The sequence below is a fragment of the Haliotis rufescens genome, unplaced genomic scaffold (assembly GCF_023055435.1).
Source record: "Haliotis rufescens isolate VD_foot unplaced genomic scaffold, xgHalRufe1.0.p SCAF_12, whole genome shotgun sequence".
Lineage (NCBI taxonomy): Eukaryota > Metazoa > Mollusca > Gastropoda > Lepetellida > Haliotidae > Haliotis > Haliotis rufescens.
In genome coordinates, this window is record NW_025963802.1 from 42,364,625 (window position 1) to 42,389,821 (window position 25,197).

Consider the following 25,197-nt stretch of genomic DNA (forward strand, 5'->3'; position numbering starts at 1 on the left):
GATCAGAGGATGTACTGCAGGAGCCAAGCTTGTCACGACATAACAGTACCCGCCTTTGCTTAGGTGAACACCAGCTACCACAAGCGTATCAGCAAGATGATCTACTGTATGCAACAGTGATCACGAGATGGGCGCCTCGTACCTGTGTAATATGGGGACCCTTCCATATACCAACATTCTACAATTAAGGCTAGGTATGATAAATGATGGTTTCATAAATACTGTTATGACTACCAAACATGATTGTTACCATGACATCACAATCAAATGACATCACTAATGGCTCTGCTACTGAAGCTGTTAGCAGTACTTTTTACACTTAAGACACCGGTTATTACTGTCTACAAACTGAAAAAGTTAGAAGAATGATGTTGGATGATAAATAAAATCTCACCCTCGTGTCTATTGATATAAAATATATTAACACGAGTTGATAAAAGTTTTATTTACGTGTGTTGATATATTTGATATCAGAAGAGACTCGCATCATATTCTCAGTTTATTTTCATGGGAATTATGATATTTTATATTAACCATAATCTCACATGTTTTTACCAGAATGTCTGTTACCTCCCCTACGTGTCAGAAGTGTCAACATTTCTTGGTCACCGAGGACCCGCACCATTTCTGCTGGAAGTGTGAAGGATTTGCAAGATGGCCTTATCAAAGCTAGATGCCTCCTTCACTAACCGTGCTAAAGCCAATTGGAGGCTGCTAAGAAGAAAGTCAAAGCCATAATGTCCTTGCCTGACGTATCGACTCATGAGATCACGGCATCTATCAAAACACCTACTACCTCAACAACTCCTCAGCCTGACTCAGCTACTGGTTTTCCAATCAGCATGTTGGAGAAACTTTTTGCACATCAGAAGGCATCCATAGAAGTTTTCCTTGCCTCTCGTCCATCAGCATAATCGTCCGAGGTCAATCAACTAAAGAAGGCTCCTGCCTTACAGGCTCAGAAGAATCCACCGGCCAATAATTGGGAATGATACCAGTTAAAGCCCGATCATCTTTGTCTGCCAGCACCTCTGTTGCACAACCGCCAGATGATCAGCTGTGTAGTATTGACCATGCCTTACCCTTCCGTGACCACCGCCTGTATTCAACTCCTTTTGGAATCATGGACACTGTTGGAATGAGGATTTACATGGCTATGACACAGATCTACTGGACTGTTTGATTGGCATTCTATAAGTTGAGTAAGTGAGTGAGTATGGTTTTAGGCCACTTTTAGCAAAATTCCATCAATATCACGTAGGGGGACACCAGAAATGGGCTTCACACATTGTACCCATGTCGGGTATCGAACCCAGGTCTTCGGCGTGATGAGCGAATGTTTTAACCACTAGGCTACCCGACCGCCCCTAACGAGTAAGTAAGAAAACATAAAACTTTATGGATAACAACTTCTGGTATATTGCATATTGCGACGTTTCACTCCAGCTTGATAACAGTGTAAGAATATACATCAAACCTCGCAATGTGCAATTTACCAGAAATTGTTATCCATGAAGTTGTACGTGTTCTTACTTAGATCCATATGATCTAATGGATGTACGGTCTCATCCTCCTCCTTCGCGCCAGGAGGTTTCTAAAGAGCATGCACCCACGGATTCAGAAGCAGTCTTTGGTTATGATTATGGCTTTTGGAATGCTTCACTGGTGCGTGAATTATTGAGCTTCTTAGATATGATCAACTCTATGTATCATTACATGCCGACAACTCAACCATGCACGGAACCATCTCTCACCCTGGAGGCCCCTTTGTCTCCATCATTCGGTCTCTTCCATGGCCGAGCTACACTGCTAAGCTTCCTGATCAGCTTTCAGATACCTTACAGAAGCTATGGCAGGATAATTGACTTCCCCTCCCTTCTATGAGGAGGATGACAAGTTTCTCAAATTAGTCAAGAACCCTAATATCAAACTCAACGTCCCTGCTGGTCATGTCAATAATGGATGTGGGCACAAATCTCAACTGGGATTTGCCATGCTATGCCTCCATTGTCACCGTCCTACAATGATGTCCTGGTGGACACCCTAATACCTATATGCAATGATCAGGTCGGATTTATTCATTTGCATGCAGGAGGAATTATTGACGGCACAAGCCTGGACATCTTCCCAGCTCCTCTGGTTAAAACATCAGCAACTACTTGCGCTGATCAGGTCAAGGGCCGTTTCCACTCGAGCCAAACGGATGGTCATATCTCAGCCCATTACAGCTCCAAAAATGTACAATGACAAGCTTGGGAAAATCACTGAAAAAGTCTTTAAGGATATGACTGAACGTCATTTCCTTCTAAACACCTCATGATTCTTCCAGAGATTCTACTTTTGCAAACCGGCTCGGAAGAAGTTCATACTGTTTGGGGGGGCACGAGTGGCCCAGTTGACTAATGTGCCACGATTTGCTGTGCAGAGTTGTGTCCCTTGGGCACGCCAGAAACCTATGATTGTGGGTTCGAATCCAGGTTTGCCCCGATTATGTTTCTACGTTTGTCAGCACCATACCCATGTTCGTGGGTTTCACCGAAGAGGTAGACGTCTAAAACCTGCATCACCTTGGCTTTCCTCCCACATTAAGCTGACATGCTGTGATATAACTGGAATACTGTTAAAAGCGGTGTTAAACCGAACTCACTCGCTCATACTGTTTGGGAAAGAGTCCTTTCAGACCTCCCATTGCTGTCTGAGTATTTTCATCCTTCAGACACCAAACGTTATGGTTCCGGACGAAGAGGCTCCAAGTTGGATGGAGCCGCAAATGACTTGACCCTCACTCCTATAATCGCAGACCCTTTCGACCTGGATTTGTCTATAGACTTCGATATACATCTTTCGTCATACGGTGAAAATTGGACTGACTGCTGGATTCTCGATGTCATTCTTCACATGTACAAGGTGCCTTTCCATAACGCCCACAGCTTGAATCCCGCCCTGTAGACCGCAGATTTTGTCTGGTGGGGGCCAAATTGGAGGCAGCCAAACTTGCCTTCATGACCTTGATGGCCAAATGGCCCATTCCATGTCTTCGGGATTCTGTCAGCCGGAATTTCGATAGAACCTTGGTGCTTCAGCTAGATCATGGCTCCCGTCTACACGGCTACCTGGATGACTTGCTGGCACCTGATCAGGAAGTTTCCCAACTATGACAACATGATCTTCCTCACTCAACTGGATAACCAACACACTGGATCAGGTGGTGAATGTCTCTCTGGGGCTCCCTGTCCTCTTTGCAAGTTATGACTCACAGGGGCCAGTTACAGTTATGCCCTCTGAAGAACTGAATCAAATCCCTTCAATTGCTAGCCTTGACCCCCTGGTACTCATACCTCGAGATGAAAGCGACCTTCTACGCTCTCAAGGCTTGGCAGGATTGTCTTCTCAACTCATTCATCCCATGAACAATACCATGCTAGTGGCTTATGTCCAGGAACAGGGAGGAACCAAGTCCTGTTCTTGGATGTACTGATTTGGTTGCCTTTGCAAATTCCTTCAAATGCCAGATGGAAGTGAGACACATTCCCCCAGGTTGAAGAAACTGGTAGTCAGTTTGCCCTGCAGTGAGAGGATCGTAGCCAGGGAAAGGACTCTGCTCCACAGTCTGGATCTCTTTGCGACAGGTCACAATCATTAGCTTCTGGTTTATGTCAGCCAGATGCTGGACCCGATGGCTCTCCAGATCTACGTGCTATCAATGGATTAGACAAATCTTGTTGGATATGCATATACACATTCCCTCCATGGTTTCTCCAAGACAAAGTGTTTCAGAAGCTGGAGATTGACTATTAAAGTCTTACTCTTGTTCCAAGCTGGGTTTCCATTACCTTATGATCTCTACCGGCTCTCAACCGGACTTCATTGCTAAGAACCAGGGCCTAGATTTTCGAAATGATCGTAACCCTAAAATTATCGTAAAGTTATCGTAAGGAAATTGTAGGCTATCGTAGCCTATTTTCGAAACTATCGTAGCCCTGAGATATCTTGAGTTTGTCGTAAATCTAAGATAGCCCCAAACCTGTCTATTTTATCTTCATCCAAGATGGTGGCATACCTTGCCATAGATATTTTGCCAAACTTTTAGTCTGCTTTACATTCAAACATTGACATTTCACTTTGTTAAACTGTGACACTTCGAAAACACGAAGAACGCATCAATGATTCCACGTCAGGAATGTTCTTAATCGCGAAAGCGATCCACATAACTATTGAGTCGATAGCTAACAATATATTTCTATCCAAGTCCATGCTGAAGAAGTATCAAACAACATAGCATTTCGATAATTTGCAAAGGATAAAAATGGAAGGTGTCCGCAGGCATCAGTAATGACTGTGACCTTATTGATAACTCAGGGGGAGCTAATCTTAGTTCAAACTCTAGTTGAGAGTGGTCTCCCTTTGTATTCGCCTGGGACACCTTGCTCTATGTTACAGTTTTCGTAAAGCGCAGAGTTCCGCTGTTATATTTTCTGGATCGCATTTGTGTCAATACTTTAGCCGTTATTTTCGCATTTTATAAAATTATATCAAACTATACTCACACGCAAAAGAAACGCAAGTATACATGTTATTTATTTAAACAGTAAAGACAAGAAATACTAATAGGGCAAGACTGACAAAAATTTGACTGAAGACAGTTTAATGGATTAAAAGGCAGATGACATAATTGTTTTTTTCAAATGTTCAGGGCTAACACAGTTTCGGGTCAATACCCAAAATGTCAGTCAATACCTGGCATGACCACCATTAGCATTGATCACTGCCACACATCTCCTGTACATTGAGTGTATATCAGACGATTTGTGAAGGCTCTAGGGATCCTCCTACACACATCCAGAGCAGCTGTGCGTAGTTCATTGGCAGTTGTAGGGTCTGGGCGCACATTGTGCAGACGCCTTTGAACCTCATCCCACAAGTGTTCGATGGGGTTCAGATCAGGGTTGAGGGCTGGCCACATTAGAACACGGATGTTGTGTTGTTGCAGAAAGGCCATGGAAGCTCTGGCAATATAGGAACGAGCGTTGTCCTGCTGTAAAATGTGTTGTTGATGTTGTGAAAAAAATGGGGTCTGATCACTTGGTCGATATACCGCTGAGCAGTGACGCCGTGTCCCAGACCTTGACCAACATTCAGAAAGCACATGGGTCCAAGTCTTGCATTAAGTCCAATCCCTGCCCATATCATGATGCTAGGTCCACCCAATGGATCCCTTTCCACAACGTTTCTGTCAGCGAAACGATCACCTCGACGCCACACAATTCTGACTCTTTGTCTGCATGGGAGACACAAAAGCGACTTTCATCAGAGAAGATGACATGCCTCCACTCACAATGACGCCAATTGTGATGACCCTGTGCCCACTGAAGTCGTGCTTGTCGATGCCGTGGTTGGAGAACAGGACGACGTGCTGGTCGGCGACTTCTGAGGTTGTTGGAACGGAGACGTCGGATCACAGTGTCCCGGCTAATGTGTCAATTATGTGTTCCCTTGGTCTGTCGAGGACTTTCACTTGCAGTTAGGAACAGATGTCGCTGGTGTTGACGGGTAATCTGCCGATCTTGTCCAGGTGTTGTGACCCTAGGATGACCGCTCCAAGGAAGGTCGTCTGTGTAGCATTGTATCGATGCAGGAGACGGTAAATTGTGGTTATGTTAGCGTTGAAATGACAGGCAATATCTTGGACAGACTCTCCAGCTTCCAAATGTCCGATAGGCGTGGCATTGTTGACCAAGGAGTGGTAATGCAATTAAAAATATTGATAACACCATCAGGCTTCACTACATGCTAAAACTCGTATCAATTTATGGTTCCGTGTTTGTTACCTACTTGCTTAATACCACTTGTGTTTCTTTTGTGTGTGAGTATACATATGTGAAAAAACAAAAAGGTTTTGCATAAGTTTTTACATCTAAAATTGTTTGGAAAGAGTGGTTTTAATAATTGAATTTTAAACTATACAGTGTAATATTTATTGACTTCACAAGGAAATACATGTGATCAAATAATTTTATACAATATTTAATATTTTCCTTGCAAAAATAATTGTAATTTGTTTCGTTTTAAATTCAATACCTATGTTATCTATATCCTATTGAAAGACAAATATTTGAAAAAAAAGTTATTAATAACTGTCTGATGAACAATTGCATTTTTTAAAAACAGGTGATTAAGAGCATATAGATTTATTTCATTTAATATAACAATTTATTGAAAATTTGACAGCAATAGTTAAGCACAGATTTTCGAATAAAAAAAATCAAACAAAAAATGGGTTCCCAAGCTCGTTGGTGTTTTAAATGTCGTCGAAAAGTAACATAGTTTGTACTTTGTCGAAATTCACTTATTCCAATATATGTTCGCAGAAAACGTTTATTAAATGAAATATACGGATCAATATAAAATAGACATATGCATGTTAAACAATGTGACCTGACAATGTGTTCATGATTTCTGTTGTTGTTGTTATTGTCGGCAGCTGGGAAATCCCCGTGACATCATTGGGAAAAACCCCGCTTTTTCAATCTCTAACACAAATTAGTTCTCTAGCTGACAGGTATCGTAACTCTGAACGATCAGTGACAGGTTTACAATAGTTTCAAAAATCTATCTTATCTTAACCTTAAGATATTGAACGTAAGTTGTTAAGCTTTATCTTAGCTAAGATCATTTTAAAAATCTAGGCCCAGTCCACTGCTAGCGGTCAAGTGAGTCATCGACACTATACCATTCCCACGTTGGCACCTACCATCCTGATCGCCCCCTTTGTCCCATACGTGCTCTCAAATTCGATCAGGTGGCTACTGACCCTCATTGATGACACACTCCAACAACGAAATTACAAAGGTCACGGTTGCATGCTGGCCAAAGACGACCACTGCGTCAAGCTGTCATCAAACACAGGATGTTCCGCCAAAATTCGAGCTTTGGCAACAAGCCTGGCATCCTTGACTTGTGTTTCAGTTGAACAGGTACCTGGATTCCAATGGGGATCATACTCTACCTTCACTAGTTTTTACTCACACGATATCCAGCCAGATCTTCAGCGTATAAATTCCCTGGGCCCTGTTGTAGTGGCCCAATCTATCATCAGACCTTAGTTTTTTCTCCTTCTATGGAAAGAAATGGTGGGGGCCCGGGATACAACATCAGCAGCAATAGAGAGTACCCTTTTCCTTGGATCACCAGCTACTGAGGGTAAGATGATGTCACATTCGGAAAGAAATAAGACCAGAAGTGACATCATATACGGAAGTAACATCATAGACCGGAAGAGACATCATATCCGGATGTATGATAGGCCAGAAGTGATGTAAGAGCCATACACCTGAGCAAATGATGAGCTAGAATAGAACTTAAGACATCATTTATTGAATATCAGCAAATATAATGATAACTTAAGTGAAGGTATCACATATATGACTGAGTCGTTCAAACTACTTGATGACAAGTCCCCTGGAGGTGATTGTAAGGTAATCACTCCTGAGGAAGTTTGAAACGAAAATATGAAATGGAAGCTCAAGAGTTTTATAGGAATACAAAACCAACCTGTTCCTCTGGTATATTCTGGCAATGATGTAATAAAGGTAGAGAATTCGCAAGAATTATCAAAACAATAGTTATCCATGTTAATAATTCTAAGAATACTACCACCATTACAGGATGATGGTTAATGATGAAATAGATGTAGTATATTTAGAATGATTAACAATGATAACTATTGTTTTGATATACTGATGACATATAATTATTACTATTTATTTCATCTGTTGTTTAATTCATGTTTCACACCAGTGCTGCATAGTCATTGGACATGTGTGTTCAAAGGGTTCTCAACCTGTGTTTAACCTGTGGAGCACATGTGTACATTCATGTAAAAAGAAAGATCTTCATGACAGTAGTGTAGAACCAACTGTGCACAAAAATGAAGGGAATTTTGGTTTTGCAAATATATAAACATAAGTTTTGATAATGGTACAAAATAGCTATAATTCTATGTATATTACCTCAATTAATTTTTGTTTTGTTTTCAGAAGGAGAAGACATTTGTGTGCATGTATGTTTTGAGGCAGAAGTCTATGATTCAAGGAAAAGTCAAAGTGAGCCACCAGTGAAAGCAAACAGTAAAAAGTCCCTTAAACTTAATGCATATCAGTGGAAATATCTGAAATCTCAAACCAGACTTTGGACCATAGTAGAAAAAGAGATTAGTTGTGAACGCTTAATGGCCTGTATTGGGAATATTACAGAGCATGAGCATAATCAAATTGAAGTTTTCTTTCACAGAAATAGGGGGAAACCACTTTCCTCTGTCGAATTTTGGGTATGGATACAACATGTCTGTGAAATCTTTGATAGATATGCTAGTTTCATACTCTGGGAGAGACTCTATGTCAATGAGAAAACATTCGATGATGCAAGGCAAAAACTTTCTGAAGATCCTTTGGTTGGCTTATATGCCAAATTCATAGCAGAAATGAATGATAGTTCTATTGTTATTGTCACTGATAAAGAAAATCAAGAAAAGGTGTTTAGTACGGCAAATTTGGAACTGAGAGATTTTATCCGTGGTACATCACAAAATGCTGCAGTGAAAGGGAATGGGGATAAGGGCAGCAAAGTTCCAGATCCAACAAACCCAGAGGCAAGAGTAGATGTCACAGAACAACCAGAAGAAGATTCAACTGGGAACCAGGAGCAACATGGCTCAGACACTCAAGTTTCGGCTAATCAAAGATACAAGGCAAACACACCATCCCAACCTTTGAAAGATGGATCGAAAAGTAATATGAGTGGCAATGTTGTGAGTGCTGAGAAAGGACTTGAAGATAGCACATCCCCTCCCGCTTCTCATCAATTAGAAAAAGGCACAGGCAAGCACAGTAGCGTCAAGATTGCATTGATCATAGATGTAGATTGGTTAGCCAAATGTAAAATGTATCCAACATGGAAAAATGTTACCTTTAACCTGGACAAAATGACTGAACACATAGTAATGGCTGATCAAAGATTGATCATTTGTACAGGAAAAAATGATTGTGTTCAGGCTTTTATCAGTAAAGTAACTGATATACTATCGAAAAAGCCAGTCATTCTAGAAGAATTGGCCAGTCACAACCCAGCCACAAAAGGTTTGACCCTGCCAGAGAAAAATCTCCATCTTCTCTTGACAAATTCAGAAGTCCAGAGCCAAGTTTCTAAACAATTGTTGGCTGCCAACATTGTGTGTAGCATTGAAAAAAAACAGCTACAAATTTGGCATAAACTGCATGGAAACCCTGCAGTAGCTGAGGACATTATTTCAAGGGCTATCAGACATGTGGTTGTCCCTCTTCAACCCTGTCAGAAGGCACAGTTTCAGGGTTTAAAGGAGTTCATTGAGGCACATTCTCGAGTAGTTGAAGTCTATCAACATGAAGGTAATGCATGGGTAGCATTTTCCTCACCTGAAACTCCTGACTCCATTAAAAGCAGAATAAAAGAATATGAAGAAACACATCTCATAGAAGAGCAGTTCATATCAGTGCCTGAGGATGAATATCAATTCCATACATCTTATGGTCAAGAGGCCTTCAAATTGTTGACAACCAATGAGAATGCTGTTGTTACACTCAGGAAATATGATCAAAGTTGTGGATTTCACATAAGTGGGCCAAGAGAAGCAATTTTAAGGGCAAAAGATGCTATCAAGAAAATTACACCAGCCAAAAATGCTTTCCCTGTTGATCATGTTCATCTTGAATGGTTGAGGTCTTCACATGGCAAAGAATTCATGCAACATATCCAGGCTACAAAGAAGTGCATCATTACAACTAAGGACAGCATAGATAGTACCTTTGAAATTGCGGATGTCCCCAAAGTGATTCAAAGCTATTCTCCTGGTTCAGGTGCCACTGAAAAACATGCAAGACTTGCAACAGGAGACATCAGAAATTGGCAGCCAGATGTGATTGCTATCCCTGTGTGGGGTGAGAGAAATGCAAATAAAGCATCACTTGAAGCAGTTCTTCAAAAGAATGGTAAGCCTTTTCGTTTGCTGTCTGATTGTTAAACAAAATTGCAAATCACAGCATTCGTGCAGTATCTAGTCTCATTGGATGTCATTTATATTGTCAGTACTTTACAGTGGCAAAATGAACCTCACTGATGTACTGATTATTTATGTACTGTTTTAATGCTTTTTGGCCTGCTTTGATCTACTTTTGATTGTTATTTTTAGCATAAGCCAGTGTAAACAGGGTGGGTGATTTCAAACAGACGAGGCTTCATCAAACAAGGGACAAATGAACCAATATTTTGCACATTTATTCCTGATAGAAAAATACACATTATTACAAAAACAACAAGAATGTACTGCTGCTTGTACAGTGGTTGTGGATTCGAATTAGTGATCCCAGCATGGGGTACAACAATATCAGGTAACATTTATAAAAGTATTCCAAAAATGAAAATCTATCTTTGGTTACATATTGATGATAGATGTTTATTTATTTATCACTGTGTACAGTTTTTAACATTTCATGTTAGATTATATATTAGGGTTTTGTTATACATGTAGTTTTTCCCCACAATGATTACATGTATAAACACTTAAAGTCGATCAATGCATCATCAGCACAGTATAACCAATCAATCTTCAAATTATAATTCATCTGAACATCAGTATGACTATTTTCATGTCACTTTTAGTGTTTGATATCTATGAGTAGCTAAAAAATATTTTCAACAATGGCGAGCATACCAGGGACTGAGAATGTTCCTGTGAGGGGGAGAAAAAAGTTGTGGACACTACTTCTGGACCGATGGTTTTCTAACTTACATGTATACCTGGTGTTCCATGGGTTTGGGTTTGTTGATCAATCACAAGAAGGCACAGTTGTGTTGACCAACCACATTAGGGATTAACATTTATGTGAATGTTTTTATACAGTTTTGAACTATTTGTAATATTAAAATATGTATCTGTTGACACTGACCAGCTGTCAAGTGACAATTATTATTTTAGACGATTAGCCCAAGGTAATTAGTGCACTGTCTAAACTTATGGAATACAGATGTAGTGAAGTGGTGTAGTCAATGTTATTTTAGGGTAATGTTTTTTTGTTGTTGGTGTATGGCAATCAAGGTTTGTTCACATTAATACTTACATACCCCAAATTAAGCCATAACTTACATGGCCTTTAGGTTAATCATTATATTTAGATTGATCATGGCTTCAATAGAGATTATTATTGAATGTTTGGGTTTGTGTAACAAAGTATTTGTGGTTTAATATTTGGGTGATTTAGAACACTGTAATGATATTTCATTTTATTACTTCATGTATTAAAGTATATCTTATGAACAACTACCATGAAAAGTTTTCTAACAGTTATTACTGTTTTAAGCATTATTATAAAACTTATGGTCATATTTAATACCCATGATAGTTTGTTCCAACTAAACAAATTGCGAGTTGGGCCTCGCCCTCACGTTTCACCTTTGCTTGCAAACAGCATGTCAATGTCCGATTTGTACATTTATGTAAATAATTCAAGAAAATTAAGTTAGATATAACTAAAGGATTGTAATAGTATTACAGGTTCATGATTCATTTGTTTGTTATACCCTTATCATATCCATTTCATCCAATCAATGATTAATGATGTAGAATGTTTTTGTTTATCATTAGTTAAATAGAAAGCTGCTAATTTTTAGAAATCAAAGTACTTGAGTGTTTCCTTTTCATCAATGACTGAAAATTATGGCTGTTCAGGTGGTTGTGTGCTGAGAATATGAACAATAATTTTGGAACTTTCGGTAATTTCTTTTTGATGTATATAAACTACTTAAAATTTTGATATTTAGAAAGCAAAGAATTTATGCATATTATATATAATTTAAGTGATACTTGGTAAACAGTCATTGCGAGTTATATTTAGGGATGTTGTTATGTTATTTGCCTGTCGAAAAGGTTTTGACTGCAGACTACAGCTAGCAACACACACTGTCGAATAGGTTCAACAGTTACTAAGCATTAAGAGCTTAAAGAAGCATTATTTTGTGAAGGACTGTTTACTTTCTTGTTTTCTGTGAAATTTAATCTGTGATTGTGCCATGGTAATAATTTTGTGATAAATAACAATTTCGTTTTGTCTCCAGGGATTGATGTTGATTTGGATGCTATTCTCAAGGAATTTTCAAGTCTGAGTTTTGCCAGAGACTACTTGGTGTATTTATCTGATGCAAAGATCGATGAAGCAGCTGTTGTGATAGCATTTGTTTTGATGCCTCCTGGATGGGGAAACAATGAAGACAAAGAAAGACACAAGATATCAACAGCAACATCTGACTTGCTGAAGGAAGTGTACAAGCGATATGGCAGAAAAAGGGTTGTCCTCAGTTTGAAAGACATATATGACAATGCAACAGAGAAAGGTGTGAAATCTGTGTTGTGGGCTGTCACTGATGTTTTCCAAAAGGAAGAGAAACTATCTGTCGATTTGTTCCTTTTGACAGAAGACCTTGAATTGGCTGCTAACCTGAGATCAGTGTTTATGAAAGCAATGGGATCACGTATGTATACTTAGATTATTTTGATTGGTCTATACAGAGCTCCAGATAACTTTGGAGCAATTGATTTTTTTCTCGAAGGTTTCCATTTTAATTGGATTATTGTATTTTTCAAAATCTCAAAAACAATAAAAATAATGTTTTTAAATTATAAACAATGATAACTATTGTTTGATAATTCCTTTAAATACAAAACCTCTATTACATGATTGCCAGAATGTCCAGGGGGGACTGGGGTTTCTAACATCTAGAAAACCTCCTCTGATAGTTTTTGGCAATAGCATGGGTATACCCAGGGGTGTTCATTAAAGATTTCCCCAGCCCCACTTCCGATGGACCTAGTGGAATGAAACTTGGCATAGGTATAAGTCTTTCTCCACATAGGAACCACCAAGAGTTACACACTTCTCCCATCGTTTTATGCAACTATGGAGACCTTGCTTGTAAAAGCCCTCATTTTGCGTCACAAACCAGGACTTGACTTCAGAAATCAGTGTTTCATCACCTGTGTTTTCCCTTAAAAAATGACTTCATGGTTGGAAAGAGGTGAAAGTCAGAAGGTGCAAGGTCAGGAGAGTAAGGAGGATGTGGAAGGATTTCATAGCCACAGGACTGCGCTTCTGTCTGGGCAACATGAGAGTTGTGTACTGGAGCATTGTCTTGCAGGAGACGGACACCCTTGGTCAGCATGCCACGCCTCCTAAGCTTGATAGCATCCCGCAATTTCCGCAGCAGTGAAGCATAATAAGCTCCTGTAATTGTGGTACCCTTTGCCAAGAAATCCATCATCACTACTCCGGGCTGATCCCAAAACACAGTGCGCATTACCTTTCCTGCAGAGGGTTAGACACATGCCTTCTTTGGGGGTGGTGACTCCACATGCTTCCATTGCATCGACTGAACTTTAGTCTCAGGATCATAGTGATGGACCCATGTTTCATCCTGTGTGATAAGTCTGTCAAAAAAGTTTGCCTGTTTTTTTTGGCACATGTCCAAAAGATCCTTTGAGCAATTGACTCGTTCCTGCTTTTGGAAAGGTGTGAGCAACCTGGGAATCCATCGTGCAGACACCTTGTGCATGTTCAAATTATCATGGATGATTTTTTCCACAGACCCTACACTGATCTTGACATCTTGTGCTAACTGGCGAACAGTTATACGTCGGTCTGCCAAAATGGCGGTCTCCACTTGATGGATAGTGTCCTCATCAATGGCTGAATAGGGGCAACCAGGAAAGGCAGCTGTTTCCACAGATGTCCGACCACACTTCAACTGGCAACGTCATATGATGGGGCATCTTCCCCATAAGTTGCTTTCATTTCATCAAAAGTTTCTTTTGGTGTGTGACCTTTCAAATATAAAAACCTAATCACTGCGCGGTATTCTACTGGCTCCATTGTCACACCCTACTCGATCATAACACCTGTAAAAGTGGTAAGATTAATAGTTAGGTGCTGCAACTTCAGACATAACCCATAGATACATGTATCATTACACATGTGAAATTTCAACCACATATGATAACCCTAAGTGGTTTAGGGGAAATTTTTAATGAACACCCCTTGTATTATGTTCAGTTTCTTCACACTAGTAGCCCAAACTAATAAGTTTATTATGAATCAAACATCCAGTGAACGGGTTTGGGCTTGATGTGACGTAGAAAGATCAATTTTTTAATCAGATATCAGCGTTGAAACAATGTTGTGCTTCAGCGTTGAAATGACAGCGATATTTCGTTGGATTTGAAAGTTGAAAACATAGGACAAGCAATTGTCTGAACAAATGACAATGTTTTTAAAATTGCTTGAAAAGAAATTACAAACTTTGAATAACACCTTAACAGAGAAAAATTCAATGTAAAACTTCAAGCCAAAGTATCCCTCTGTGAAATAAGTGCCCTCCATGGCATAGTCATATTAAGGGGAAAAATCTGTTCGCACCTTCTAAAAAGCATATAGTCTTTGGCAAATCCATGATTTGGCACAATTCAGTCTTTTGGCACATCCCCTGATCGGTCCTTATGTCGAGTATCTGATGTGAACACACTGAATTAAGAATCTGTATCCTGGTTGCCAAAAAGTAAAACTTCAAGGCACGAATGGGACAAAGGAGACAATTTGAAATTCAAGGCTGGAAAAGTTAAATGTCTTTAGACCAGAGGGGCCATAGAAGTAGACTGTTTTCTCTGGGAGAGACCTGATGGTGATAGAACACCAGTCGTCAGCGTGAGTGACTCCTAAGAAATCTGATGCATCAATTTCACTGTAGCCAATCAGGTACTCCAAGACACAGACACCAGGAAGGGATTTTATTCTCCAGTATTCCTGAAATGAGGATGATTATCAATGTCAAGAAGTTGAACAACTTCTCCTGATCCCATATGAAATATTTCAAGAAACTATGCTGAACACTTTGACATCTACAAGACATCTACAAGATACCTGTCTCCACATGACGATCCATCAGTCATCACAAAAAGGTCTCCACTTTGCTGTAAAAAGACGTCATATATCTCGATAGTTATTCACCAGAATAACAGCACCAGTGATCAGCCTCCATCGTGTAAATCTACATGGATACTTTGGCGATTTTCTGGCAGCAGACCAGGACAAGTCTCAACTGTATCAGAATCAAACTTTTCTGATAGGGTCTGGTGGAAGGTGGAAGGTGGAAAGTGTCAAATCGAGGCTGGTTTATGTCTCTACGTAAAGGAAATTTGTGGGGTTCTGTCATGACCAGTGAGAAGGTCCTGGGGATCCAGCTTCTTTAGGGCGAGGCGTAGAGGAGATGAGGGTTGGAAGGCATAGGCTTTCATCCCGTTCCATCCATGGATGAGGCTCCCAATTGCACTGCTTGCGGATCCGGTACTGGACTGACATACAATGGTAGTTTGTGGTTTAGGCAAGAAGCAAAGAGATCCAGATGAGGGTTTTCCCAAGTTTTCATGATCCAGGAAAACACCTACAGATGGAGTGACCATTCTGTCATTACCACTGTCTCTCATCTGGACAATCTGTCTACCAGAATGTTGGGTTTCCCAGGAATGTGTCTCACTACGATCATGTAGTCAATTAAGTAAATGGCCAAGACAAATAGCCATTATCAAACCATGTGACCTGGTTCCCCTGGCCTTTGTATGTATGTATAGATAGCACTGTATATATGTAAACCCGGATGAATGGGCACATGGTGATAGGCATGCATCCTGAAAATCCAGACTTATCACCCTGAGGGAGGTGTGCAAGTTCTGTATGGATTCCATCTGGATCTTAGGTGGTTGAACAAGAAACATCTTGTTGAGGATCTTGAGATCTATAATAATTCACATTCTTCTGTTGAATTTTTGGGCCAAGGAACACTGGCGAGTTAAAACCCTGGTCTGCAGTCCATTGCTGTTAGTTCATTTAGCACAATTAGCAGACAGTTGCCAATTATGCCATCTCTTTATGATACGAGTGACGTGTACGTTGTTATTATTTCTAAGAGATAAAACATATTTCAGGTCAGAAATTATATTGCATACTGTAATTTGTTTCTAACCTGTGCACTTTTTGAAAAGAAATACACAGCTGTCTAGAGAAGGGTGCACATTATAAATACACACCATCATAATTTGTGACTTTTTTTTCCCAACACAAAGACAATACCGTGAGCGGGGGCATGGGTGGCCCAGTCATCTAAGGCTCCGCGATTCGCTGTGCAGAGTTGCGTCCCTTGGGCACGCCAGAAACCTATGATTGTGGGTTCGAATCCTGGTTCGCCCCGATTATGTTTCTAGGTTTGTCAGCACCATACCCGTGCTCTTGGGTTTTACCGAAGTGGTAAACGTCTGAAACCTCCATCACTTCGGGCTTTCCTCCCACATTAAGCTGACACGCCGTGATATAACTGGAATACTGTTAAAAGCTGCGTTAAACACAACTCACTCACTCACTCACTCAATACCGTGAGCACGTAACTGAAGACACAAATTAAATTAGATATGTAATTACACTGTCATAATATTGTTCATTGTATATTTGGTCTTGTGTTTGTAACCTATTTTGTTAATTATATTCAAAATTTCCTTCACTTTTGTTTACATTATTTTCTATGAAATCGTTTGTGAAGTGATCAGTAGATCCCTCAACTCACCGTTATTTACACCAAACACAGTCCAATTACAGCTATTGATGCCTTGAACATGTTGAAACAAACTTCATTTGACAGAGAATGGATACATATATCATAAATGTCATACTTTGACCCGTTCAAAGTCATATTTTGATGCAGTTTGACTTTAATAATTCTCGATTGGCAAGGTGGGGGTCTCGATGTTGACTGGTAAAATTGTTCCATATGTAAAAATATCTGGCAATAGGGATCAGCTGTACAAAAGTGCCTCACTTATGGTTATTATTATTTCAAATATATATAGTAAAGCTGCAACGAAAATAACACGATATCTGAATATATTTTTCCTGATAAAACAAGAGCAAAAGTGAGCGTGGCTCACTAATGACCCCGACCCTCCTAGTGTGTCAGTAGTTTCAAATTTTAGTTTTAGAGAAATTGCGCGGACAAAGTGTTTCATTAGAAAATAGATAGCGTTATGTTTTGGAAAATTCATAAAAAAATGGAAAATTATTAAAAACACTGTTTTTTCTTTTGACTGCACCCCTCCATATGACACAGATTATATGTACTAAGTTTGAAATGAATCCACTGAATAGTTTAAGAGAAATCGCGAGGACAAAGTGTTTCATTAGAAAATGGATAGGGTTAGCGTTAGGTAAAAAAATTGAAAATTAATAAAAACATTTTTTTTTCTTTTGACTGCACCCCTCCATATGACACAGATTATATGTACTAAGTGTGAGATGAATCCACTGAATAGTTTAAGAGAAATCGCGCAGACAAAGTTTTCGGACGGACAGAGGGACGGAACCTTGGTATAACTATATACCCCGACCTTTTAGGATAATATTTTAACCGAATCATTTGTAGATGAGACAAAAAGTGTGTACAGCTGATTGCTGTTTCCGGCAAAGTTTATGAGCAAATACACATAGAAATGACTAATCTTAATCTCTGCATATAAAACAATGCTTAGGAGAACAGGAAATACTATTTAAACGGTAAATAATATTTTCTGGTGATGTTTTATCACAAATTTGTATTGACCAAGTTTGTTATCACCCGATCGTTTACCTGCATGAATTCGCTGGAGGGATACAATGTAATTTTTTGTCCAAAATACTGAATCACCTACCACGGGGTGCACATAATGCTTGTGTGCACACTATACTCAAGACTACAGTATTTTATTGTTTTTTCAGCTATATAAATATAAGAAAACAAGGATGAAATTTTTGTCAGTTTCATTTTACTTAATAGAGGTAGTGCATTCGAGTATGAGGTTTTTTTTCAGCATAAACAAGGCCTTAACTTGCGTAAAAGATATTTTTTAACGCATACATTCCGTTATGTTCTCAATATACATTGGCCACTACAAAACAAGGGGAATTCAGAGCTACATTAACCTGTTTCTCTTCAGATTTTGTTTATTGGTGTATTATAAATTTTCATTTAATTATGAATTAATATCATTATATTGTCTAATTCCTAGTTACCTTGCAACACAGTCCATTCATGTCTTATACACTTCAATATAATTGTAAAATGATGACATCAGGGCTGTATGAAGTACTTTATAGCTATTTCCCCAGAGCTCTCACAAACTTAGGTTTATTTTCATTATCTAAATTTCAGCTTAGTTTAAACATATTACAAAACAATTCAGGTGAACAATGTTGGGGAAGGGGAGGGGATGATTGGCATTTCATTATTTTCAAATGTTTTCATATTTTTAAAGGAGGCAGTACATCACAAGATGAAAAGAGGAAAAGGGTCATACTGTCAATAGGAAAGTTGGCCAAAACAAAGGTAAGTTAGTTTACAAATGGCATTGGTAAGTTTGGGAAATCATTCTCACTACACTGTATTCATAACGAGTGTTATATCAACCATTTTTCATTTAATCAGTATTTGCTTAACCTTTGTCAATGGATGGAACCAGTTTATGGGACAAAGATAGTATTCACTCTTTTGCTCTTTTGCAAAGCAGTGACTGTAGGGTATGTATGCTTCAACTAGAAATGTCACAAATTTGAAACTAGAAATGTTGTTCCATGCGATGAGCAATGATTAAAGGTCAAGAAGTCATGATCCAATACACTTATGACGATGATAACTTGAGCTTTTTTCATATGAATTCAATTCAACTTGACATATGATTGAAATTGGAAAAGCATTTTATTGCCATCCTGCCAAATTCAAGGTCAGCAGAAATAACATAGTGTAACCTTAGGTTCCGGGTACTTTACCCTTCTATCTTTGGTCACTTGTACTTATCAACTACTCCTTGGTTCTAGGGATGATGTAGCTCTCTCAAAATCACAAGTCAGATGGTTTGCTCCAGTCCTTTTTATTTATGATAGAATTAATCATAAATACATGTATACACACATGGTCCTCAGATAAGTTCTTGTTGTTGCCTGAATTACATAAGTACAACACATACCTAGATGATGCGTTGAAAAGCCTGATGGTTTTTCTGGTTATCCCCGCACACCTATCGATGATAATTTTAGCTCCTCCCTCCAAAATCACATTTGACATCATGAGAAATGAGTCATAATGGTCCTTCCCCAATTTCCATAGTAATTAGCTTTACCATAAAGCCCTTCTGATTAACCACTTTGATTACCTCTTTAGGGTCATTGGTCAACTTGGACATACTCATATAATCAAATCAAATACCCTCAACTACCTCTGCCAGGCTGGAAGGCACCGAAAAGATACCCAATCCTGTTATTTAGACATTCCAATCAAGCAGTAGTATTCAGAAATACTTGATCACCACTAATCTAACAATCCCGTTCCATCCATCTGTCTCTCTTCTGACATCTTTATTGCCGGACCGTATTCTACTAATTTCCTCAGACCAACGAAAAGTTATCTCTATCACTCAAGAGAAGCAATATCCATAATCATTTGCCCTGGGGGGTTATGCCCTCACCCTGTACGGTCACTTCTCTCATATGCATCCATATTTTTACCCCAAAGCTTAATTTAGTAAACTACATTTTAAGTAAATATTACAAAAACCTTTTTCCAAAATACCCTGGTTATACATGCCCTTCCCGTTGTAGAGCATGTCCCATGCGATTGACCAATGATAATAAAATATAAGATGTAAATACAATAGTACAATATCAATATGTAACAACCTGTGTGTGTATGCCAGAAGGAGGACCAGAAAAATCAATACAATGAAATTTTTACAAGGTAATGTCTCAGATAGGATCTGTCTTGGGTTGTACCTATCTGAGAATAATAACATGCCAAGACTCATAAAGGCACAATCAAGTTATTATTCTTTGTAAAGTTTTCAGGTTTGTTTTTTCCCAGGAGATGCAGATTGGTGAAATAAAACATCTTCTCAACGTTTTGATTTCATATATATATATATAGACATCTGAGCATTTTTCTTCAGGCAAAAAAAATCACAATAGTATCACAACACCAAATAACCAACTAGTGATCAGTTTCAGAGTTCTGTGTATGCAATATATAATCTTACTATTCTGTATCATCAACATGTTCCATGTCCGTATGTTCTAGAACATATTCAACTTACTCTGACTCTTATGGTCTCGATCCAATGGGAAAAGTTCTCCATATCAAATGATCAAAAATGTCCTGGAGGTTTATTAAGAAATGATTCTCTCCATCATCTTATAGAATGAGGTTGCTCATTCCTACATGTATGACAGCGAAAACTTTGACTCTGTCCAAAAGAGTTAATTGTCCAAAATTCAGTCATTTGTAAATCAAATAGGAAATTACTTTAAATTCATGCATTACACTCCATGAAGTCCTCTTTAACTGAAGATTACAACAGTTTGTTCTTATAATTTCTCAAGTAAATGTTGAAATTCAGCTTCAGCATCTGTACAAAGTAAAAAAACAACATCTCACCTGACTCAACAATCACAATAGGTTGGTTTTTTTCAACATCAAAACAACATCAACTTATCGTAAGGTCAATGGACATGCACCTATACAGAATATTGTCAAATGTCTCATTGGGCAGTGATCGTACGTGCAATCTATCAACAAATATTCAAGTCATCAAACATGCAACAACATACATATTCCTAATGGTAAAATTCTTCACAAGTGTTATTGTAGAACACATCTGCATCTACCACTACAGTATGCGTTTTCAAACATCAATGAACTCCTGCGATGCAATGCAATGCACCATATACAACATACTGGTAACATATAACAGATAGATTTTCTCTCATGAAATTCAACATATGTTTTTCTCATATGGTAGGTGTACCCATTCATATATATTATAAATAAATGCATATAGGTAAGCACAAAAGCATAAAACATGTTGTAAAAGTAACATCTTGAATATAGTATAACATCAACATTTATACAAGAGGACACTAGTATGTCTGAGATCACTTACATTTCCAAAACTGTGACATTTCAATGCTCTCCTTATTTTTTTTGATAGAGTCCGCCTTAAATGTCGGAAAGGTATCAACTCGGGTGATAGTACATTTTCGAACAACTTATATAATCCTGTGCTCAACCAATTAATCTTCCTTTCAACCATAGTAGCAAAATGTAACTCCTTTGCAACAAGTTGTATCCAATGTGCATACATGGCCTGAAACCATCATATCTTACCATCCTCTACATTTATCAGTTCAGTCAGTTCATTATGATTTGCAATTATACCTTGCTTCAAACCATCAATTCTGTCATTGGCCTTAGACATGTACGAACCCATGTAATCTTGTTACAAGTTAAAAACTGCTTCTTCCGCTCTCATTCTATTTGATAAGATATTGATATGTTGTCGTATTATTTTCACGTCACTGTCATGGCGGTTCCAAATAAATTATGTGAGAATTCACCAGTAAAAGGTAGTAAAGCTCCCTTAGAGCGCGTCTGAGAACCAACAATTTGACCTTGAAGAATAATATTTCTGATCAAAGTAACCCCTTCTAACATGTCTTTGAAAGTGTCGTCATGTATGCGATAAGTAAAATTCAATATAGCCCTCGTATTCTCATCACAGGACGTATGATTCGCCTGAAGACTAATATTCCCTCACATATCTCTAAGCAGAATCGGATAGTTAGAGATCTTGGGCAATTCAGTAGTGAATATATGATACCATGTCTGTTCGTACGTTAAGTCGTCCCATATATCTGAAGGTATTACCCCAGAGATAGATATCCAGAATGCATGTTGTCAATGGTACTGAGTTCCACATCATGAGTAGTGTCATCACCACCTTAAGTGTGAAGCCTAAGGGTCCTTTAGAATGCAAATTTCCAAGTAATCTCTCAGATTATAAATCTGTTCTCAGTTCCTACTCTGTTATCCCTATGAAGCCATATCTTCCCTAAGTGAAAAACAATAAACAACAATCCCAATTGATCATCACCAATGTACCATACAACATATTACTCTCTCATAAATAATGTCTAGCAACATTAAGTTAACCAAAGAACACAGCGCTTATGTTCATACAGTTCCAGTTCATGTGTCAATAATATGCTGTACTTGTGGGTCAGTTGAATATTTTTAAGTTAAACAGCCTTGTTTTTAAACAACTTCTGATTTCTCACATCTTCAATCCCAGTAATATATAACTGTATGTCCCTTTTCACTCCTATCGTTGTGTCTGTGTCAGCATCATAACTCATGAAAAAAACAAAAAAACTCTTTAATATTCCATCTGAACTCTCTTCAAACATTTCCACTCTCAACAGGAGGTATACAACAGCCTTCTGACTAGGCAAAACTCTTCTGTACAAATATGATTGGCCAATCATCTACACACCATGACCAATTTATAGGTCTTCACCCAGGCTACGAGACAAATCGACCCTCTGTCCTTCGTCCCGAGTGAATTCATCGTTAGTCTTTTGACTGTCCTCAATATACTCAGCAACTTGAGGTAGAAACATATCTACCTCACCACTAGAGACTGTCAGGCATCTCTAGACTTGATCTTTCAAGCTTTGAAACAGCATAGGCATTTCCTCATCTATGTGTTTATAATATTCAAATAACGTAGGCATGTCTCCTCTACGTCCTTGTCGACATTATTACTATGTGGGCATGTCTCCTCCATGGCTTGACAGCGTAGGCATGTGACCTCTACGACTTACCATCATTTCATATCTTCGTAGGCATGTTACCTCTACGTCCTTTTCATCATTTCATGTCTGCGTAACCATGTTACCTCTACGACTTTCGATCATCCTTGATTTCCTATCTGGGTACCCATTTGCTTTGACACATGACACTATAACTTGGGACTAAAACCAACTTGTTATTATAACCTTGGATCTACATATCCTCCATATATCATATACCATATGGTTGTCACACTTCCTTACTTGCAGTTCTATTGTTTACTCGTTTGTTGTTTTCTTTCTTCACCTCCCCTGTCATTGTTCTTCTGACATGGAAATCCTCCACAATTTCTGAATTGAGAAACTCACTTAGGACCCCTTCTCTTTTCGAGACACCTGCTAATCGGACTTGGTATCGCATTACTCTACGACTTATCAACTTCCATTTCATATTTGGATATCCTTATTCCTGTCACCTAATGATTGATTGCTGTCAATATCAACATGGTTGAATGCTTTGTCACCTGTGGTGATAGGCATGGTATGTGTGGTGTCAGTGTCTCCTAACTCTCCATACACATCGGCAATATCGACTTCTTCAATGACACCTATTGCCAACTTAATCTCTGAACTAGCAGGGTTCATCAGCCTAAACAATGGTACTTGATTGACAGATGAAGTGAGACATCTAGCACCTCACTTGTGTAACGATTCTACAATAGACTCAATTGGATCAACGACGCCAACGACTTTATATCTGGGTCATTAACGTACACCAGCAACAAAGTTTCATCGTGTGGTGGTAGTACCACATCACATATACATGTAACAATGTTGGAATAATCTGAATAGGCAATGAACTTTGTCTCTGTAAGTCTATCCTACAAAGTCAACCTATTATGGCTAACATCAATGTCAGCCTTCTAGCTTCTCAAGAAATCTAAGCCTAACAACACATCAATTGATAAGGCTAACAACCCTGAAAGTCCTGTACAACACAAAGCTGACCAACTGTAAGAGGAATTTTAGATATGCCTAACACATCTAACAGTTTCCCATCTGCACCAACTAATGACCTTGCACCTCATTTTAATATAGGAAATCTACTAGCTCTCACCTCCAATAAAAGAGAATACATTTGCATTCATACAGCTCAAAGTTTCACCTGAGTCACATAGGGCACTGTAAGTCTTCCCAGATATCTTAACCCTAATACTGCTGTGAGATAAGCCCACACTACATGTCAAAACAACAATCTTGCACAAATAACCTATCATTTCTATGATTCGGTTCTGTATTATTTCTCATTGTAAAAGTGTGGCCTATGATGTTATCAACATTATCAAAATCAATATTTGCTATATTGGCAGCAGGCTCAAATCCTCATGTAGCACTGCCCCTGTTAACCCTTGCACACGTTTGGCTTAATTAGAAAAGCAGAATCTGCTTAGGTGGTCTAACCTACCGCATTGAAAACATTGCATAGATCTAACAAAACTCTCAGACATACTAAAATGTGTCCCTACCTCATTGTCCACAAATGTTCCATAATTGTGGTTGTGACACCCTATGCTCCTCCATGTTCATATTCCTTGGAGCAGGGCTCCAGTTTTGTCCACAGGGCACATCAATGTCACTCATGTCCCTGATATCAACATGTGTTGATGCACAACCACTTCTGTTATGTTGATGGAATGTTTGTGTCATGTTCTTCACTGGTTGTTGGTCATGAGTACACTCAGTCGCAGATTTAATGTACTGCTTTCTGTACATAGAGTCATCCTGATGCTCGTATGAAAAGTTCCCTCCTGTTCGAGTATTTTCTGCACTGGTCAATAAGGATACTTGTCCAACGAGCTCCTCTATAACAGACAGTCTGTCATTCTCTGATGTGGCCAGTCCAAATGCAGCATCTGCTATTCTCGCACTTTCCAGGACTTGATCCTTGGTCTCATGCAATCTTGTCAAAATGAACTGTTTAATGTGAGGTTGAGAATTCCTAATGACGGCATCCATGAGAAAGTTTTCATCCAGTCTATCAAGACGTTTTGCTTCATATTGCAATTCTTGAAGAAAGTCCTTAAAATCCTGAGACGGTTTCTGTTTCCTATTATATAGCTTGCTTAGTCTTTCATATCTTTTTGCTAAATTTAGTTTGTACCTTGCAAGGAAAGCTGTCTTCACCTCATTCCAGGACTTTTCACTAAAGCCTTGAGCTTCATACCACTTTAAAGCATTTTTGTCTAACCATAAACTAAATGCTGTCTTTGTCCATTCTTCTGAATAATTATGTAAAGAATTAAATTTCTCATATCTGCTTAACCATGAACTTGCAATTTCTGGATCACTTCCATTGAATTTCTCAAGAGAAAACTGACTTAGGGAAAAAGCCCTTGCTAAAGCAGCAAAAATTTGTCCTTATTTCCAA

At 38.7% G+C, this 25,197-nt stretch overlaps 1 protein-coding gene across 1 annotated transcript in view; it reads left to right on the forward strand.

Annotated features, from left to right (window-relative positions):
• LOC124120851 overlaps positions 1-25,197 on the forward strand; it is a 140,901-nt gene that overhangs the window by 15,061 nt on the left and 100,643 nt on the right. Inside the window, exons 4-6 of the mRNA XM_046483744.2 lie at positions 8,037-10,022; positions 12,145-12,558; positions 18,410-18,480. Of these exons, the coding sequence (XP_046339700.2) occupies positions 8,037-10,022; positions 12,145-12,558; positions 18,410-18,480 (2,471 nt within the window). The remainder of the gene's footprint in view (positions 1-8,036; positions 10,023-12,144; positions 12,559-18,409; positions 18,481-25,197) is intronic.